General features: G+C 50.3%; 1 protein-coding gene across 4 annotated transcripts in view; it reads right to left on the bottom strand.

Moving 5' to 3' along the window:
- Positions 1-88: 88 nt before the first annotated feature.
- The window catches only part of Fbxw4 (F-box and WD repeat domain containing 4), an 87,710-nt gene continuing 72,867 nt past the window's right edge, over positions 89-14,931 (bottom strand). Inside the window, exons 6-9 of one of the 4 annotated variants that reach the window (XM_041660720.1) lie at positions 14,091-14,156; positions 2,180-2,320; positions 1,551-1,692; positions 89-1,360 (exon numbers count right to left, since the gene is read on the bottom strand). In XM_041660720.1, the coding sequence (XP_041516654.1) occupies positions 1,241-1,360; positions 1,551-1,692; positions 2,180-2,320; positions 14,091-14,156 (469 nt within the window). In that variant the 3' untranslated portion in view covers positions 89-1,240. The remainder of the gene's footprint in view (positions 1,361-1,550; positions 1,693-2,179; positions 2,321-14,090; positions 14,157-14,931) is intronic. The other 3 variants (XM_041660722.1, XM_041660721.1, XM_041660723.1) reach the window with 3 other exon arrangements.

Raw genomic sequence — 14,931 nt, 5'->3', positions numbered from 1 at the left:
CTTCCCAAGGAAGGCACTGGTGTGGCAACCTGCCCCACCCTCCCCATCCTGGAGCCTTCCGTCCCATCCCCACCTTCCAGCTAAAGGGGAGAGCAGGGCTAGGCTTGCCGTACTTGTCCTATACAGGTGGCCCAGGAAAAACTCCCCTGAGATGGATGTGAGCAAAGGGGAAGTTGAAAACATCCAGCAGTCCTGGAAATAGCACAGAATGTTACAACACTGTGCTTGAAGTGAGCAAGGTTACAGGTTGTCAAAGGTGTATGTGGTGAATGAAAGGTCACCACAGGTGACAGCAGGTTAACAGCCACAAGCCACAGTCCCTTGTCCATACCCCAAAGAGGTGGAAGAAAAGAACCTTGAGGACACAGAGCCATGGTTTTGTCCTTCCCTGTACACATTTCTGAGTTTAAATATAATTTCTGCCTTCCTGGGGCCTCCTAGGATGACCTAACCAGATCTGTAAACAACCAGATCTGATTTTATTTTATTATTTTTTAAGATTTACTTATTAGGTATACTGTGTTCTGTCTGCATGTATGCCTTCAGGCCAGAAGAGGGCACCAGATCTCATTACAAATGACTGTGAGCCACCATGTAGTTGCTGGGAATTAAACTCAGGGCCTCAATGCTCTTAACCTCTGAGCCATCTCTCCAGCCCCCAGATTTTATTTTTACAGAAGTTAAAATCATATAGCATGTTTCTCACAGCTGGCCTAAGGAATGGCTAGCCCAGCGGCCCGAATTGACAGGTGTCCTTTGTCCCTTTTCTTAGTTTCAAAACAAAACCAGGCTAGTACCTCAGAAGTGAGCCCCCCAGTTTCAAGAAGCTGGCCAAAGTTGAGACCTGACTGAGGAGACAGCGGGTACTGGCAAAAGTTCCAGCAACTCACCTATCTTTCTAGCTGGGATGTGGGAACCCCTCACCTCACTCTGTAGGCTGCTGTAGTGCTATGAAGGGCTCGGGGACAGGCTGGGCCTCGCCAGCCCAGGACCTTATGTTGGCCCTGTTGTAAACACCAGAGTTCAGGTCCATTCTCCTAAGACCACGGGTACTGGGAGGGCCTACATCAGAGTCAGCCCCAGTGTCCAGGAGGCAGTACTTCAGGTGCCAGGGTACTGTGGCCACAGGTCCAGAAGTGAAGCAGGACTGGGAAGAGGGTGCGGTGTCAGTCACTTCACCTGCCAGGCAAGAGAGGTCCCTGAGAAGCTGATCCGCCCGGCCCAGAGGCAGGGCACTTGGTCATGGGTTCTCAAAGTCTAGGATGTGGAGATTGTAGGACAGCGCAGCATAGAGATGCCTGGTGGTGAGTCGCAGGCAGTACACAGGGCTGCTGAGCGGAGTCGATGTCAGTGGGAAGGCCTGGGAGGGAGGGCAGAGGAATGAGAAGAGTGTCTTTCAATTGGGAAATGGGGTACCCCAACTCAGGAGACCCAGACCCAGTGAAACAGGGACATGTACCATAGCTACAACCTTGGCCAATCACCGGCCTCCAATGCAACCCACAGCAGGTCTTGACACAGCAGAGGCATGTGCTGGTTGGGACACTTACGTTCAGGCAAGCCCTTTGGCGCCGGTCCCACAGCCGCACAACACCATAGTAGGAGGAACCTGTGGCCAGCAGGTGGTTGCCATCTGTCTGCAGGCAGTATAAGGTACTGTCATGGGGCTCCTCCCACTCCATGACACATTTCCTGTCCAGGAAGAGAGTGGTACAGGCAGGTGCCCTCCCTCCAGCCCAGCTTCCCCAGGGATGGAGACAGGTTAGGGAGGCCTATGGGCTGGAGTAGTGTGAAGCCTGACTCACTGGCTTCTTTCACGAGCAACCCTAATGGAGAAGGGCGCCTCTGCAGAGGCCTCCTGTGAGCCTCCCGTCCTCATCTACGTCCTCCTGGCAGACTACCTGACGTAGGATCCGGGAGAGACACACACAGGCCTCACAAGGTCTGAGAGAGAATGCCAGGGAAGAGTTCCCTGCTGACTTGTTGAGGCTCTGAAAAAGGTCTGCCCTTCTCTGTCTCCCAGGCCACACTGAACAGAGAGAGCTGCCTAAGGGTAGGGAACCTGAACTACTACGACCTTGCTGACAGGCTCTCTGTGCCTGCCCTGGCCAACCCAGGACTAAAAAGTTCCTGCATTGGTACAGGCCTTCCGTGTGATCCACCCATCCAGCACACTCACCGGGCACTTGTGCGGAGGTCCCAGTAGCGAACATAGGTGTCATAACCGCAGGACAGCAGTGTAGAAGGGGACTCATACATGACATCCAACACCCCGGCCCCTGGGGGAAAATCACTGCCCAGATGTGTGATCAGCTGTCCACTGAGGGAGAAAAGAAGGGCATAAAGTGAAAGGCGACCTACCTTGGCCAGGCCTTGCAAAAGGCATCTGGCCTTGGAGACATATAAGTCTCCATCACCTGAGAGTGCTGAAGAGAAGATGCCTAGCGACTGAACCTCCAAGTAGCAAACTGCCCAGCCCTCCCCCAGTATCCCAGCTCCTAGCTGAAGGCTCAGTAGGGCAAAAGACACAGCAACCTTCCTCCATCACACCTGCATGCTGGCTGCCTGCTCCCTCTGGGACTATGAATGGGTCTTGCTGAAGAGGTCAGCCCCCCTCACAAGCACACACTTGGTTACTTTATACTCCTTCATCTGGCAGGTCATGCAGTTCTGAGCTGCCTGAGACCAGTGCCTTAATTCCTGACTGTAATCTGGGGCTCAAACCTTACTGGGGATAAAGACCACACAAAGGGAGAAAGGGCAGTCCTAGGAGATGTTAAAACAAGTAAACACCTTTGTGTCCAGCGGCAGAAATAGCTGAGAAAGCAGCTTAGTGTGCTGGTCCCTGGTGTTCTCAGTCTCTGGCCCCCAGCCCAGGGCTAGCACGCCTCTGTGATCACAGCCCCCAGCCTGCTGGGCTCCAGCCTGCTCCCCCACCCGTACCCCACCCGGTGGCCGAGACCAGATTACTGAGAAGAACAATTTCTTTGTGACTGTGTAATTCCCTCCGTGACCGCGGCAGTGGGCAGACCTCTCACCCCATGCCAGACCCCTAGCAACCACGTAGGGGGGCCTCTTGGCCCTAGCAACTGCCCCTCAACATCAAGTGCACCAGCTAATCCTTATGGCCGGGAATGGTGGATGTATTGAGTTTCTGCAGAATGTGTGGAGGGAATAAGAAGAGGCACCTTCTGGGCCCAGTGCCTCAGCTTCCTGTCCACGGCTCTCCTTCATGGTATGACAGGAGAAACAGGCCATGCACACATCTCAGGCATGTACAGGTAAGAGGCCTGGGCATGGGGCACGAGGGGATTTCACTGACTCAGAACAACTTTGGCCTGAGCAGTGTCTCACAAAGGGCTTGAAGCAGGCGGGGCTGCCAGCCGTGTGTCTAAATGTAACTTCAGCTCCAGGCTGTTCCCATCACTCAGACTCTCAGCCTGCTCCCCTAAAAGGTAGCCATCTTAAAAAGCATTGAAGGAGGAGGCTGGGGCTCTCTCTTTACCTGTTTAGCTGTCCACTGTGAGCACCATGAAGCCCGCCAAGGAACCCTACTGCTATCCACTGAAGGGTTGAGTCCTAAACTGGCACACTGTGCCAGCCACCTTTCCAAGGTTATGCAGTGGCCTAGGGTGGGAGTCTGTCAGGGGCTCCTAGGGGACCGGGAGACAGCTCCCCAGGTCGGTGTCTGCTATAGACCACTCGGCCTTGCTCCTAGAGCAGCCACCAACCATGACAGCCGGGGGAGGTGGGGAGGGGGTCCCCTCTCAAAGGTAGACTTGGATTTGTGTACACCAGGTGGGAGCCCCTCAGTTCTCTCTTTCCTTTCCAGATTTTGGGGCCCTGCCCACTCCATTAGTGAGGCTGTAAGGAGTGATTGAGGAGCTCGCTCTCCCCTTTAATCTATGCAAGTAATTTCATGTTTGTTTGAAATAGAAGATGAAAGACTGGCTGTAGGGGTGGAGCCCAGGAGAGCCCCCTCTGCCTGCCCACCTTGTCTCTGGGATTCTGAGAGAGTCAGAGCTGGGTACCCACTGCTGGTGCTCAGAAGTGAGAGGGGGCACTTCCAGATTGAGCCGCCACTAATCTGGAGCCTGTCCACTGCCCAAGCAGCCACCAAATACAGCACAGCCCAAGGGGTCTGGGGGAGACCCAAAGGCCCAGCCCTTCATCTGCCTGACCCAGCCTGAGAAGTTTCTGCTTTACTTTCTCTGGGACTCAAGTGGCTACACACACTTTAAACCACCAATAAAAAGATAACGATTTCTTTGGCCTTGGAGCCTCGGAGCTCTGTTGTATAGCACCACAAGGCTAAGTTCAGAGCATCAGCGGACACACCAGGCCCTGGGAAATGGCCTGTCTCTCCTAACAGTAGCCCAGCAGTGCCACAGGAGCCCTGCTGCGGCTTTGATTTGGGAAAACAAACAGAAATGGCACCATGGGCCCTTCAGGTTCCCACCCCAGCCCCAATTGAAGTAGAAAACTGTAGTTTAACTGTTGTGATGGAGAGAGACTGGGCCAACAATAGCCCAGACGGCTTCTGTCTCCTCACCCCTCCTGCGCTGCTTTTCTCGCTGCAAGTGTGTTCTTGTAAAAACGATTAGATTGCAATTTGTATAACGTGGTGACCCCAAATTCAGACATTTCACCCCTTTTCTCTGGAAAGAATGTTAAGAATGCTTCTCGGCCTCTCACTGTAGGGGGCAAAACGGGGTGGTGTGCGTAGAGCCTTGGCTGTCCCACAACTTGTGTGGGAACAGGGCTGACACTCAGAGCCCCAGGCCAAGACAGGAGCAAGAACTGGGCTTGTCACTATAGAGAGCCAGACAAAAAAAAGTCCCTTTCCTTCCAACTCTTGCAGACAAAGCGTAGTCCTCCAGGAGCTGCCAAGGGCCGCAGACCTCCACACCCTAGCCTCCTGAGCCTGACTCCAGCAATTCTCTCTCCACCCAGGGAAAGATAAAGACAGATGGAGCAGCCTGCAGGGTGAGCCTGATGAATGAGACAGGCTAAGTTGGAGTGCTGCAGGAGGCCTCTGGTACCTGTGCAGGACCACATCCCTGAAGGCTCTCTCAGAAACGAAAGGAGGTCTCCTGAGCCTGGCTTACCCTGCTGACCAGGAGGGAGAAAATTCAATAATGTACTGCCATCAGCCACTCTGGCCCAGTTGACACAGGCATTTCCCCTGCCCCTCCAGCGTCTCAACACCATGCCCTACTTCACTCTTAGTCCAGTGCTTACACCTCCTCTGGCCCACACACTCACCACAGGCCTCTCGTACGGGAGTGTTCTGAAGCTTCCAGCCCACAGTGCCACAAGCTGTGGTCCTCACACGGTCCCCAGCTACTTGTGGCCGGGCGGTGGTGGCGCACGCCTTTAATCCCAGCACTCGAGAGGCAGAGGCAGGCGGATCTCTGTGAGTTCGAGGCCAGCATGGTCTACAAGAGCTAGTTCCAGGACAGGCACCAAAAACTACAGAGAAACCCTGTCTCGAAAATCCAAAAAAAAAAAAAAAAAAAAAAAAAAAAGACAGAAAAAAGAACGTTCTAAAAGGATAAACAGACATTTTGGGGTGAGGGGTGAGGGGATTGGGTAATTCTTTCGTTAATGATGGGATTGTGACAGGCAATGACGATGGTAATGAGGCTGACCATCTGATTTGGCTAGAGGCTTGGCAGTGTGAGGGGACACATGGCAGTGTCCGGTGCCCAGCCCTCAGAGACCTGTGCATACATAAAATCAGTCCTCTGATTGTGAATAAAGAAGTCAAAGCCACTGAGGAAATACCTTCAAGTCACATACCAGGAAGACAGGCTACAGGCTGAATGGCAACCCCAGCCTGGTGGTATCCTGATAGGAACAGAGACGGCTGTATAGGTCTCATAGTGGCGGAGTAGCTGTTACTTTTGTAGCAGCTCACATAGTTGAGTCTGGCAGGCACTACCTACACTGAGTGTTTCACACATGCTGGCTTGTGTGCTCCTTACAATAGGCCCAAGGTCTCTCCCTGCCCCCACCCCCAATTTTCTATATTTATTTATTTATTTGAGACAGGGTTTCTCTGTGTAGCCCTGGCTGTCCCAGAACTCACTCTCTCCGGCCTCAAATTCAAGAGATCCGCTTGCCCTCTGCCTCCTGAATATTGGAATTAAAGGCATGCTATCAAGCCCAGCTTAATTTTGTGTTCTTTTAAGCCTCCAAGTCTGCCATTTTCTCCTGCAACAATGGAGCACCTGTACGGTATCTGTCTTGGTCTCTCACTGTCCTCTGTAGGTGATGGGGCCCTGCCACTCGTCAAGGGACCTCTGACTTGCCCCTGTGGGAACGGGAGGGTCTAGTTGGTTGCAAGCCCAGCCCGGCCCCAGCAGATAGAAGGTTCATTTTCAGGTCCTCTCTTGTACTTTGCAGGTCTCTGTACCTCAGGTGCCTAAGGGGCTGGTCCTCTACTAAGAGAATCAAAGGAACACACCCCAAATTTAAAAAAGGGGGGGGGTCTTCCCCAAACATCTCTTGCAAAAGTTGTGCTTATGGAAATCAAGGAACAATTTAAAGGAGTCACTTATCTCCTGGGGATCAAACTCAAGTTGTCAGGCTCAGTGACAAGTACCTTTGCCCACTGAGCCACCTGCCCCAGATTTCAAACCCAACAGTGGAGATGTGAGGACGGTGCTGAAACTCACTGTCCCTGCTATGTCAGAGGGAGGGGGCACACAGTGTCTGTCACATGTATATGTGTGAGCATGCATCCCCTCCAGCACCCACCAGAGCACACGTGTTCAGACACAATGGCTCAAAGGCCAGGCAGCCAGGCAGCCCACTTTGTACTGCTAACAAGGCGACGTAATTACAGGAAAGGGCAGCCGGGCAGATAAAAGGATACAAAATTTCAACATCTGTTGCCATAAAGGGATAAGGAGTAGTGAAACGCAAAGTATCAGTTTGGTGTCAGCAGGCAGAGAGCCAATTTCAAAGAGTTCAGGGGGACAGAGGGGACAAGAAAGCAAAAGCAAAGGGGGAAAAAGAATAAGAAATTACAGGGTTCCTTAAAGAAGTAAAGAAACAAGAGAATGAAAAGGCTGTCAGTAATACTTTCAAAGGAGAAGGCAGGTACTTTCAGGAGGGGCAGTCCCGTAATCACCCTGACTGAAGGCCAGGCCCCTGCGCGGGGCGGGGCAGAGGAAGGCCAGGGGAGACAAAGCCACATCTGGGTGGAATGGGGCATGCATGATGTCCTCAGCACACCAGCCTGTGATGACCACAGCTGCCATCTCCATCCATGAGCCCCTGCCATTTGGCTGTTAGCGAATGCCCTATATTCAGACCCTGTGCTTAGCGCAAGACGAAGTTCCATTCCCAACATGCCTGGGGCCAACCAGGTAGCTAAGTACCTGGTGGAAGAGGCCATGGTGACAGATCAGGGAGAGCTTTGTGAGGGGACACTAATAGTGCTGACCTGGGTTCCCTTAGGGCATGGGGTCGCCCCGAGTAAAGCCTAAGAATGTGGGAAACCCATTCTGCCCTTTCCCTGGCTAAGAGACTCAGCAGCTTCAAGATAGAAATAAAAGCATAACAGAACAGGGATGACCCTGCCCTTAGGGACAGAGAGAGATATCTGTGCGTGTGGATGCAAACCTGCAAGGTGGCAGTAGCAGAGGGCTCAGTGCCTCGGGAACAGTAAAGTCACCAAAAGCCCTCTACCTGCTTCCCTACTTCACAGTCCCCAGCATGGCTCAGGGCCAATAGCTGGACCCCTGTGACACCTTCAGGTCTGAAGTCGGGCTTCTCTACCCTGTAGCTTATACCGGTCCCCAATCCCCAGAGTGTTGTGCTCATAGTGACCACTGCTAGATCCAGCTCAGATGCCCCTTGGTAGAAAATGCAAATCCTGTAACAACAGCAGGCTCATGGTGGTGGAAGATGACAGAGGACCACTCAGACCTACTAGGCCTCCAGTAGCTGGGTGGTGTGTGCCACACAGTCAACACCTGGCACCCCCCCACCCCCGTGACTACCCAAGTGTCTTGTTGACATGCAGAGAGAAGACATAAGGTACACTTGGATTCCTGTAAGCTTTGAGCTAAGGACTAGGAGGGCTTTGGTATAGTTCCTCGAAACCTGACGAGACTCCTTCAGTGATTGGCTGTCACTGGGAGTTGTTGGCATTTGAGGATTGAACACTGGGCTGTCAGATACTGGGTCCTATGCACCTGGGGCTGAGTGAGGGGCCCCAGCTTCCTCACTGGCAATCCCTCTCCTTGGGCTTAACTTACAGTGCTGTTCCAACAGAGAAAAAGGCCAAAAGGGAGATAGGACAGGCAAGTTCTAGCCAGTCCTTCCTCACCCCTTCCCTGCTTAGCCCCTGGGTACCCTGAAAGGGATCTCTGGGCAGTCTAAGTTCAGTACTGGATGCTTGGGGTGGGTACCTGAGAGATGAACGTGGCAACAGTTCTAAAGATGGCAGGACCTGTGCCCGGTGGGAAGCTGCACCTCCTGGGTGTCCCAGCCCCCACCATCACCTGAGGGTAGCCCAAATGCTGAGAGTCCCCCACCCCCCAAATCAGCACACACATAAAAGAAAATTCACGCCATGCTCAGGTTTCGGCAGTGACAGGTTAAAAGCAAAGCAGCCAGCCAGCACTGCATTCCGCCCAGCCAGCGTCCTGCCGGCAATACCACTCCACCTTGCAGATTGCCTGTCAGTCAGGCTTTGGTATTATTGAAAGATCAAACTTGGTCCTGCCTGTTCATTACCTTAATCCTGTTTTCTACATGGCTTTATTATCTGCTTGGCTTCTTTAGGAAAGACAGCTCCAAAGTTGTCCTGGCCATCTATTTCCTCCCACCAGGGCACCTCCTCACCCCCTGCCATCTCAGTTCTCCAACCTGTGTCCTGAACACAGGGCAAATGTTTGCACAAGGTCTGGTTCTTCCCATGGGTGACGAGGACAGTCTGGGGCTAGAGAGGAGGCAATGCCATATGATACCTAGCGTGGCCCTGTCACATGCAGAGCCCAGAAGCTGGCCAGAGAACACAATGACAATAACTCATTTGATTCCAGAGCAACCCAGAACCTTAGTTGTCTTGTGCTCATTCTTATTTGGGTTCATTCTGAGTTCAGTAAAGTGTCAGTGTTTGGGGTTGATGAGGTCTAGGGATTTCATAGAATGATATTCACAGAGCCAGTCCTTTAGAACTCCATCCTGATCCTAAGTTCCCTCCAAGGCAATAGGAGGCAGCTCAAAGATCATCCAACCTTGTTTGTTCGTTTTGTTGAGCGTTGAGGTGGGGACTCTCGATGTAGCCCTGGCTGTTCTGGAATTCACAATGTAAACCAGGCTGGCTTCAAACTCACAGAGATCCACCTGCCTCAACCTCCCAGATGGTGGGATTAAAAGGCATGCAACACCACACCCACAGATCATCTAACTTTGAGATTCTGCTAAGCCATGGTGGTATACCCAGACCCCCCTCCCATAGCGGGGCCCAGGCAGAGGGGATGGTACGTGAGCCCCAACTCTATGACTAACTGAAACTGAAACCCTGACACAGTGCTCATCCATGGACCACAGTCGCACTGGCAACACCCTGCTCTGTGCTGTGGCCAGCAGCTTCCTCTCCTGCCACTGGTGGCGGCCACAGTTTTCCTGCGACTTGAGAGGTCAGGTCTCCATGAACTGTTCAGTGCTGTGGGAGACGGCAAAGGATGCAGGTGTTGGCAGTGGGGCCTTTCTTCATAGTTATTTAATCATAACTATTCCTGGGAGTGGGAACAGTGGATTCTCATTTTCAGTCCCCAATGTGCAAAGCAAAGTCTAGCGAGGCCCCAATTGAAGCTGGTAAATGGCAATGTAGTTCTGGAGTGGGAGTCTCAAGCCACACAACCAGGGCTCCCTCAACTCCCTCTGGTCCCAGCACATAGCCCCACGAGAGAGGGTTCCTTCTGCCTCAGCCTTAATCTCAAGGGGGAAGGACTGGTGTCAGTTCTACAGAATAAATTCATGAGAACAAATTCAATAATGTGTCAGATGCCAACAGCCTCAGGACACAAAACCACAGGAGCCCTAGAAGTTTTAGTTTAGCTGGCAATGGGGTGATGTGACCACCAAATGAATTGACAAAAGTAAATACATTTTTATGTGCATTGGTGTTTTGCCTGCATGTATGTCTGTGCACCACATGAATAGCTAGCTGGTGTCCTCAGAGGCCAGAAGATGTTGTCAGATACCCCAGGAACTGACGTAACAGATGGTTGGGAGCCACCATGTGGTTTCTGGAAATCGAACCTGAGTCCTTTGAAAAAAAAGTCAGCCAGTGCTCTTAACTACTGAGCCATCTCTCCAGCCCCACAAAAGTAGATCTAAAGTGAGGAAGGTAAGACCCATCTCACATGAGACCACACTTGGACTGGCCAGTGCTCAGAGGGACTGATTCAGAGAATTGAAGGTAACAATGGTCCTGAAGCCAGCGTGAGCCCAGCTCCACAGACCACTGGCCCACTGCTTACATTCTTTCCTGTTAACCAAACCCCAGGTCTGAAGCTCCTGCCTTTCTCTCTGCCAGTACCAGTATGTGTAGGAGAGGCTGGCTCTTCTCTCAGGCCAAAGAAGAGCCTCTTCTGGGCTCTTTGTCCTTTCCAATCACAAATCCATTCTTTCCTGTGTTGTTGTTGTTTTTTTTTTTTTTTTTTTTGAGACAGGGTTTCTCTGTACCTTTGGAGCCTGTCATGAAACTCACTCTGTAGACCAGACTGGCCTCGAGCTCACAGAGATCCGCCTGCCTCTGCCTCCCGAGTGCTGGGATTAAAGGCCTGTGCCACCACTGCCTGGCCATAATTCCATTCCTAATTGATCTGTTTGAATTTGATTTTCATTACTTAGAGCCCAAAGCTACAGTTAATAGATGAACTCTGTTTATGAAGAACAACTAAGGAGCTGAAATGGTGGGCCTGGGAAGAAGAAGGCTCTGGAAGGGCAGGAACAGGTCACAGACACCCAGAGGCCTGCTCTCCAGGAGAGAGGGATTCGGCTTTCTTCTTGTCCAAGCTCATAGATTCAGGAAGCAAATCTCAAAGAGAGGGAATTCTGGCCCTCAAAGCTGACTAGAAAGGCAGTGTAGTCTGGGGAGATGCTGAGCACCCACCCAGTTCTCAGATGGTCATCAGTCTTGTGCTGAGAAATCACCTAGGGAGACCAACTGTAGGCACACACTTCAGAAAGACCATCTGTGGCTTCTCCCTTCTTCCCTTGGGAGGAGGAAAGGAGAGGGGGCAGAGCTAGAGCAACAGTGTGAAAGACAGGAAAGAGGCAGCCTCCCTCCCTCAGCTGAAGAGTTTCAGGTGTCGCAGTTGATTACAGGAAAAATCAGTAATTTAGACTGGATCAAAATTGAAAGTCTGAAGGCTAAAGAAATGCTGAATGATTAAGAACACTGGCTGTTCTTCCAAAGAATCCAGATTCTGTTCCCAGCACCCACATGGCAGCTCACAACCATCTGGAACTCCAGTTCCAGGGGATCCAACACCCACTTCTGGCCTCTGCAGGCAACACGCACATACATGGTGCCCAGACAAATACATGTAGATAAAACACATACACATAAATAGTAAAAATTTGTTCTGCAGAAGACATTAAATTAAAAGGACAAAAAGACAAGGTCCAGATTAGGAGAAGATACTTGTAAATTTGACAATATTTATAATATTTGACAAAGGACTAATGTCTAGACTATATAAAGCTCAAAACTCAATAGTAGAAAAGCAATGTGATGGACCATGGACATGAGCTAGCATGTAAACAGGATAGACAGATGGCAGATGAGCACATGAACACATGTTCAACATCAGAGAAACCCAAGGCAAAATCATAGTATCACACTTAATAAAACACTGACACTAGGAACACTAGTCAAGATGCAAAGAAAACCAGATACCTGTGTCCTAGTGGAAATGTGGAATGATAAAGAAAAGAAAACCAGATACCTGTGTCCTAGTGGAAATGTGCAATGATAAAGAAAAGAAAACCAGATACCTGTGTCCTAGTGGAAATGTGCAATGATAAAGATGTGCTGAGAAAAGTTTGGTAAGTAAAAAAACTAAACATGCACTTACTAAAACAATCTAAAATAAAATGTCACACAACTGTAATCTCAGTACTCAGGAGGCAGAGGCAGGTGGATCTCTATGAGTTCGAGGCCAGCTTGGTCTGGACAGGACAGGACAGGCTCCAAAGCTACACAGAGAAATCCTGTCTCAAAAAAACAAAACAAAACAAAACAAAACAAAAAAACAATCTAAGCAATTGACTTTGCTGGCATTTCCCCTAGAGAAATGAAAATGTGTGCCCACATTAAGCTATGCACAGATGGTCCTACACAGCAGCTTTATTTGCAGTTGTCCAACTGTGAAAACAACTCGCAAGTCCCTGAATGGGTGCGTGTTCTTCATCAGGGAGAGAGACTTGGGTGTGTCTGCACGTGGACTATATACTCAGTGGTCCAAAGGAATGGCACTGCTATGTACATGTCTGTAGGACGTGTGGAATATGCTGAGTTTTCTAAGAAAAAAAATCTTTGTTTTTTACTTGTTTGTTTTTTTGAGATAGTCTCACTGTGTAGCCTTGGCAGGCTTGGAATTTTCTATGTAGATCACGCTGGCCTTGCACTCACAAAGATCTGCCTGCCTCTGCCTCTCTAGTGCTGGGACTAAAGGTATGTGCCACCATTTCTGACATTAAAAAGCTATTCTTAAAAAGGTAACACACTAGGGCCTGGAGAAATGGGTCAGTGGTTAAAAGCACTGGCTGCTCTTCCAGAGGGCACTGGTTCAATTCCCAGCTCCCACATGGCAGCTTACAACTGTCTGTAACTCTAGTTCCAGGGGGATCTGATGCCCTCTTATGGATTCTGCAGGTACTGCATGCACATGCTGCACAGACATACACACAGGCAAAACACCCATACACATAAATATTTTTTTTCAAAAAACTAACATACAATTCCATTTATATCATATCTTCAAAATAGCAAAATTAGAGGCAAAGAGCATCTAAGTGGTTGTGGGGAGTTAGAGAGGGATGGCAGGTACCATTAGGAAGGGTGTATGAGAAAGAATCTTTATCTTTTGAGGGGCAGGGTTTCAAGACAGGGTTTCTCTGTGTAACAGTCCTCGCTGTCCTGGAACTTGTGTTACATACCTGGTTGGCCTCAAACTTACAGAGATCTGCCTGCCTCTGCCTCCCGAGTGCTGGGATTAAAGGTGTGCCTCCAAAGCCTGGCAGAGTCTATATCTTGGCTGTGGTAGTAGGTGCACTGGGCAGAAGAACGGCTTATGGGACACACCAGTGTCAGTTTCCTGCTTTTGATATGCTCTGTTATTTAAGATGTTATACGAGCACCCCTCTAGTCTATTTTCTAACTTCCTATGAATATAGAATATTATTTCAAAATAAAAGTTTTTGGTTAAAAAAATAACAAAACCAAGCCAGCAGTGGTGACATACACCTTTAATCCCAGCACTCAGAAGGCAGGTGGATCAGCTCAGTGAGTTTGAGGCCAGCCTGGTCTACAGAGAGAGTTCCAAAACAGCCAAGGCTGTTACACAGTGAAACCCTGTCTCGGGGGGTGGGGTACCAAAAACACTATAAACAGACAATCGATGAGAACGTATTAGGCTTGCCAACTGGACAACTGTAAAGAAAACCTGCTTGTGTTTTAATTGTTCTAGACAACTCTTTTTATAGATTCTGTAAGCCACCTTTGAAATTTTTTATATCATAAAAATCCCCCTCTGAGGATAGATTACATAGCCAGGCACTCTTCAGAAGGTATATTAAATCCAAGTAGTTACTATCAATTCTACATGAAATTACCCACCTGGTACAGGTGATCTCCTCAAGCTAACCTCAAATAACTCCCAAGAACGGCACTGCAGCTGCCCGTGGGTGGCTAGGTGTGGTTCCTGCTCCACCTCCTCCAATGTGGTACCGAAGGGCTAACTGGGGCAGAGGCTGGTTAGCAGCTAGCTCTTGTTTAGTCTCCCAGCTGCCCTACCCCTGCCCCCACTGAATGCTCTGTGGGTTTAGGAATCTCTTACCTGTTGAGGTCCCAGATCCTCAGAGGTGAGAAGTGCCCACAACAAGCTGTTCCTGTCACAAAAGAGCTGCCGAACAAAAGGAGAGCCGAGTTAGAGCTGGCTTGTCAGAACCTGCGGCGGAAATGGCTACACACTAGAAATGCAGGGCTCTTTCCCCAGGGATCATGGGGTTAAGCCAGAAAAAGAAACATTGAGAGAGAATGAGGAAGTACCACAGCACAGAAGCCTGGGAGAGATAACTTGGTGGGTAGTGGGGAGGGGTGCAACCTCCCAAGGCTGACTACAGGACCTACAGGTTCAACCACAGATGAGATTGCTGTTCGGACTGGGACCACGTGTCCTCTGACCACAGTAGCAGCAGACCTCTGGAAGTGAGTTCTGAGTCCAAGGCAGTGAGCTTCTTAAAGATATACCTGTCTGAGACTTGAGAGCACAAGGCCATAAGGTCTCCTGGGAACATCCTACTGGGACTGACAAGTGGTACCGCAATCAGCTGGAGACATTCCACAAGGGTTTAAGAGTTGGGAAACCAGTTGGGCAGTGGTGGCACAAGCCTTTAATTCTAGTACTTAGGAGGTAGAGGCAGGTGGATCTCTCTGAATTCAAGGCCAGCCTGGTCTACAGAGTTAGGTTCAGGACAGCCAGGGGGTGTCCTGTCTGGGATGGGGGTGGGGGGATGAAGGAAGAAAGACAGAAAAGAAAAGAAACCTCATGTCAATCAGTAGGGTTAAAAACACTGGGGCAGGGATGGGCCAGGTCCCTACACGTCCTGCACAGGGGAAGGAAGCCTGGATACACTAATGATATGTTAACCATATAGGCAAGCGGCCCACTGGCCTAC

The sequence above is a fragment of the Microtus oregoni genome, unplaced genomic scaffold (genome assembly GCF_018167655.1).
Source record: "Microtus oregoni isolate MIOR12 unplaced genomic scaffold, Mior012 000012F_ref0000307, whole genome shotgun sequence".
NCBI classification, from domain to species: domain Eukaryota; kingdom Metazoa; phylum Chordata; class Mammalia; order Rodentia; family Cricetidae; genus Microtus; species Microtus oregoni.
Note: the sequence above shows the minus strand (reverse complement) of the source record. Positions and strands in the feature narration are given on the sequence as shown.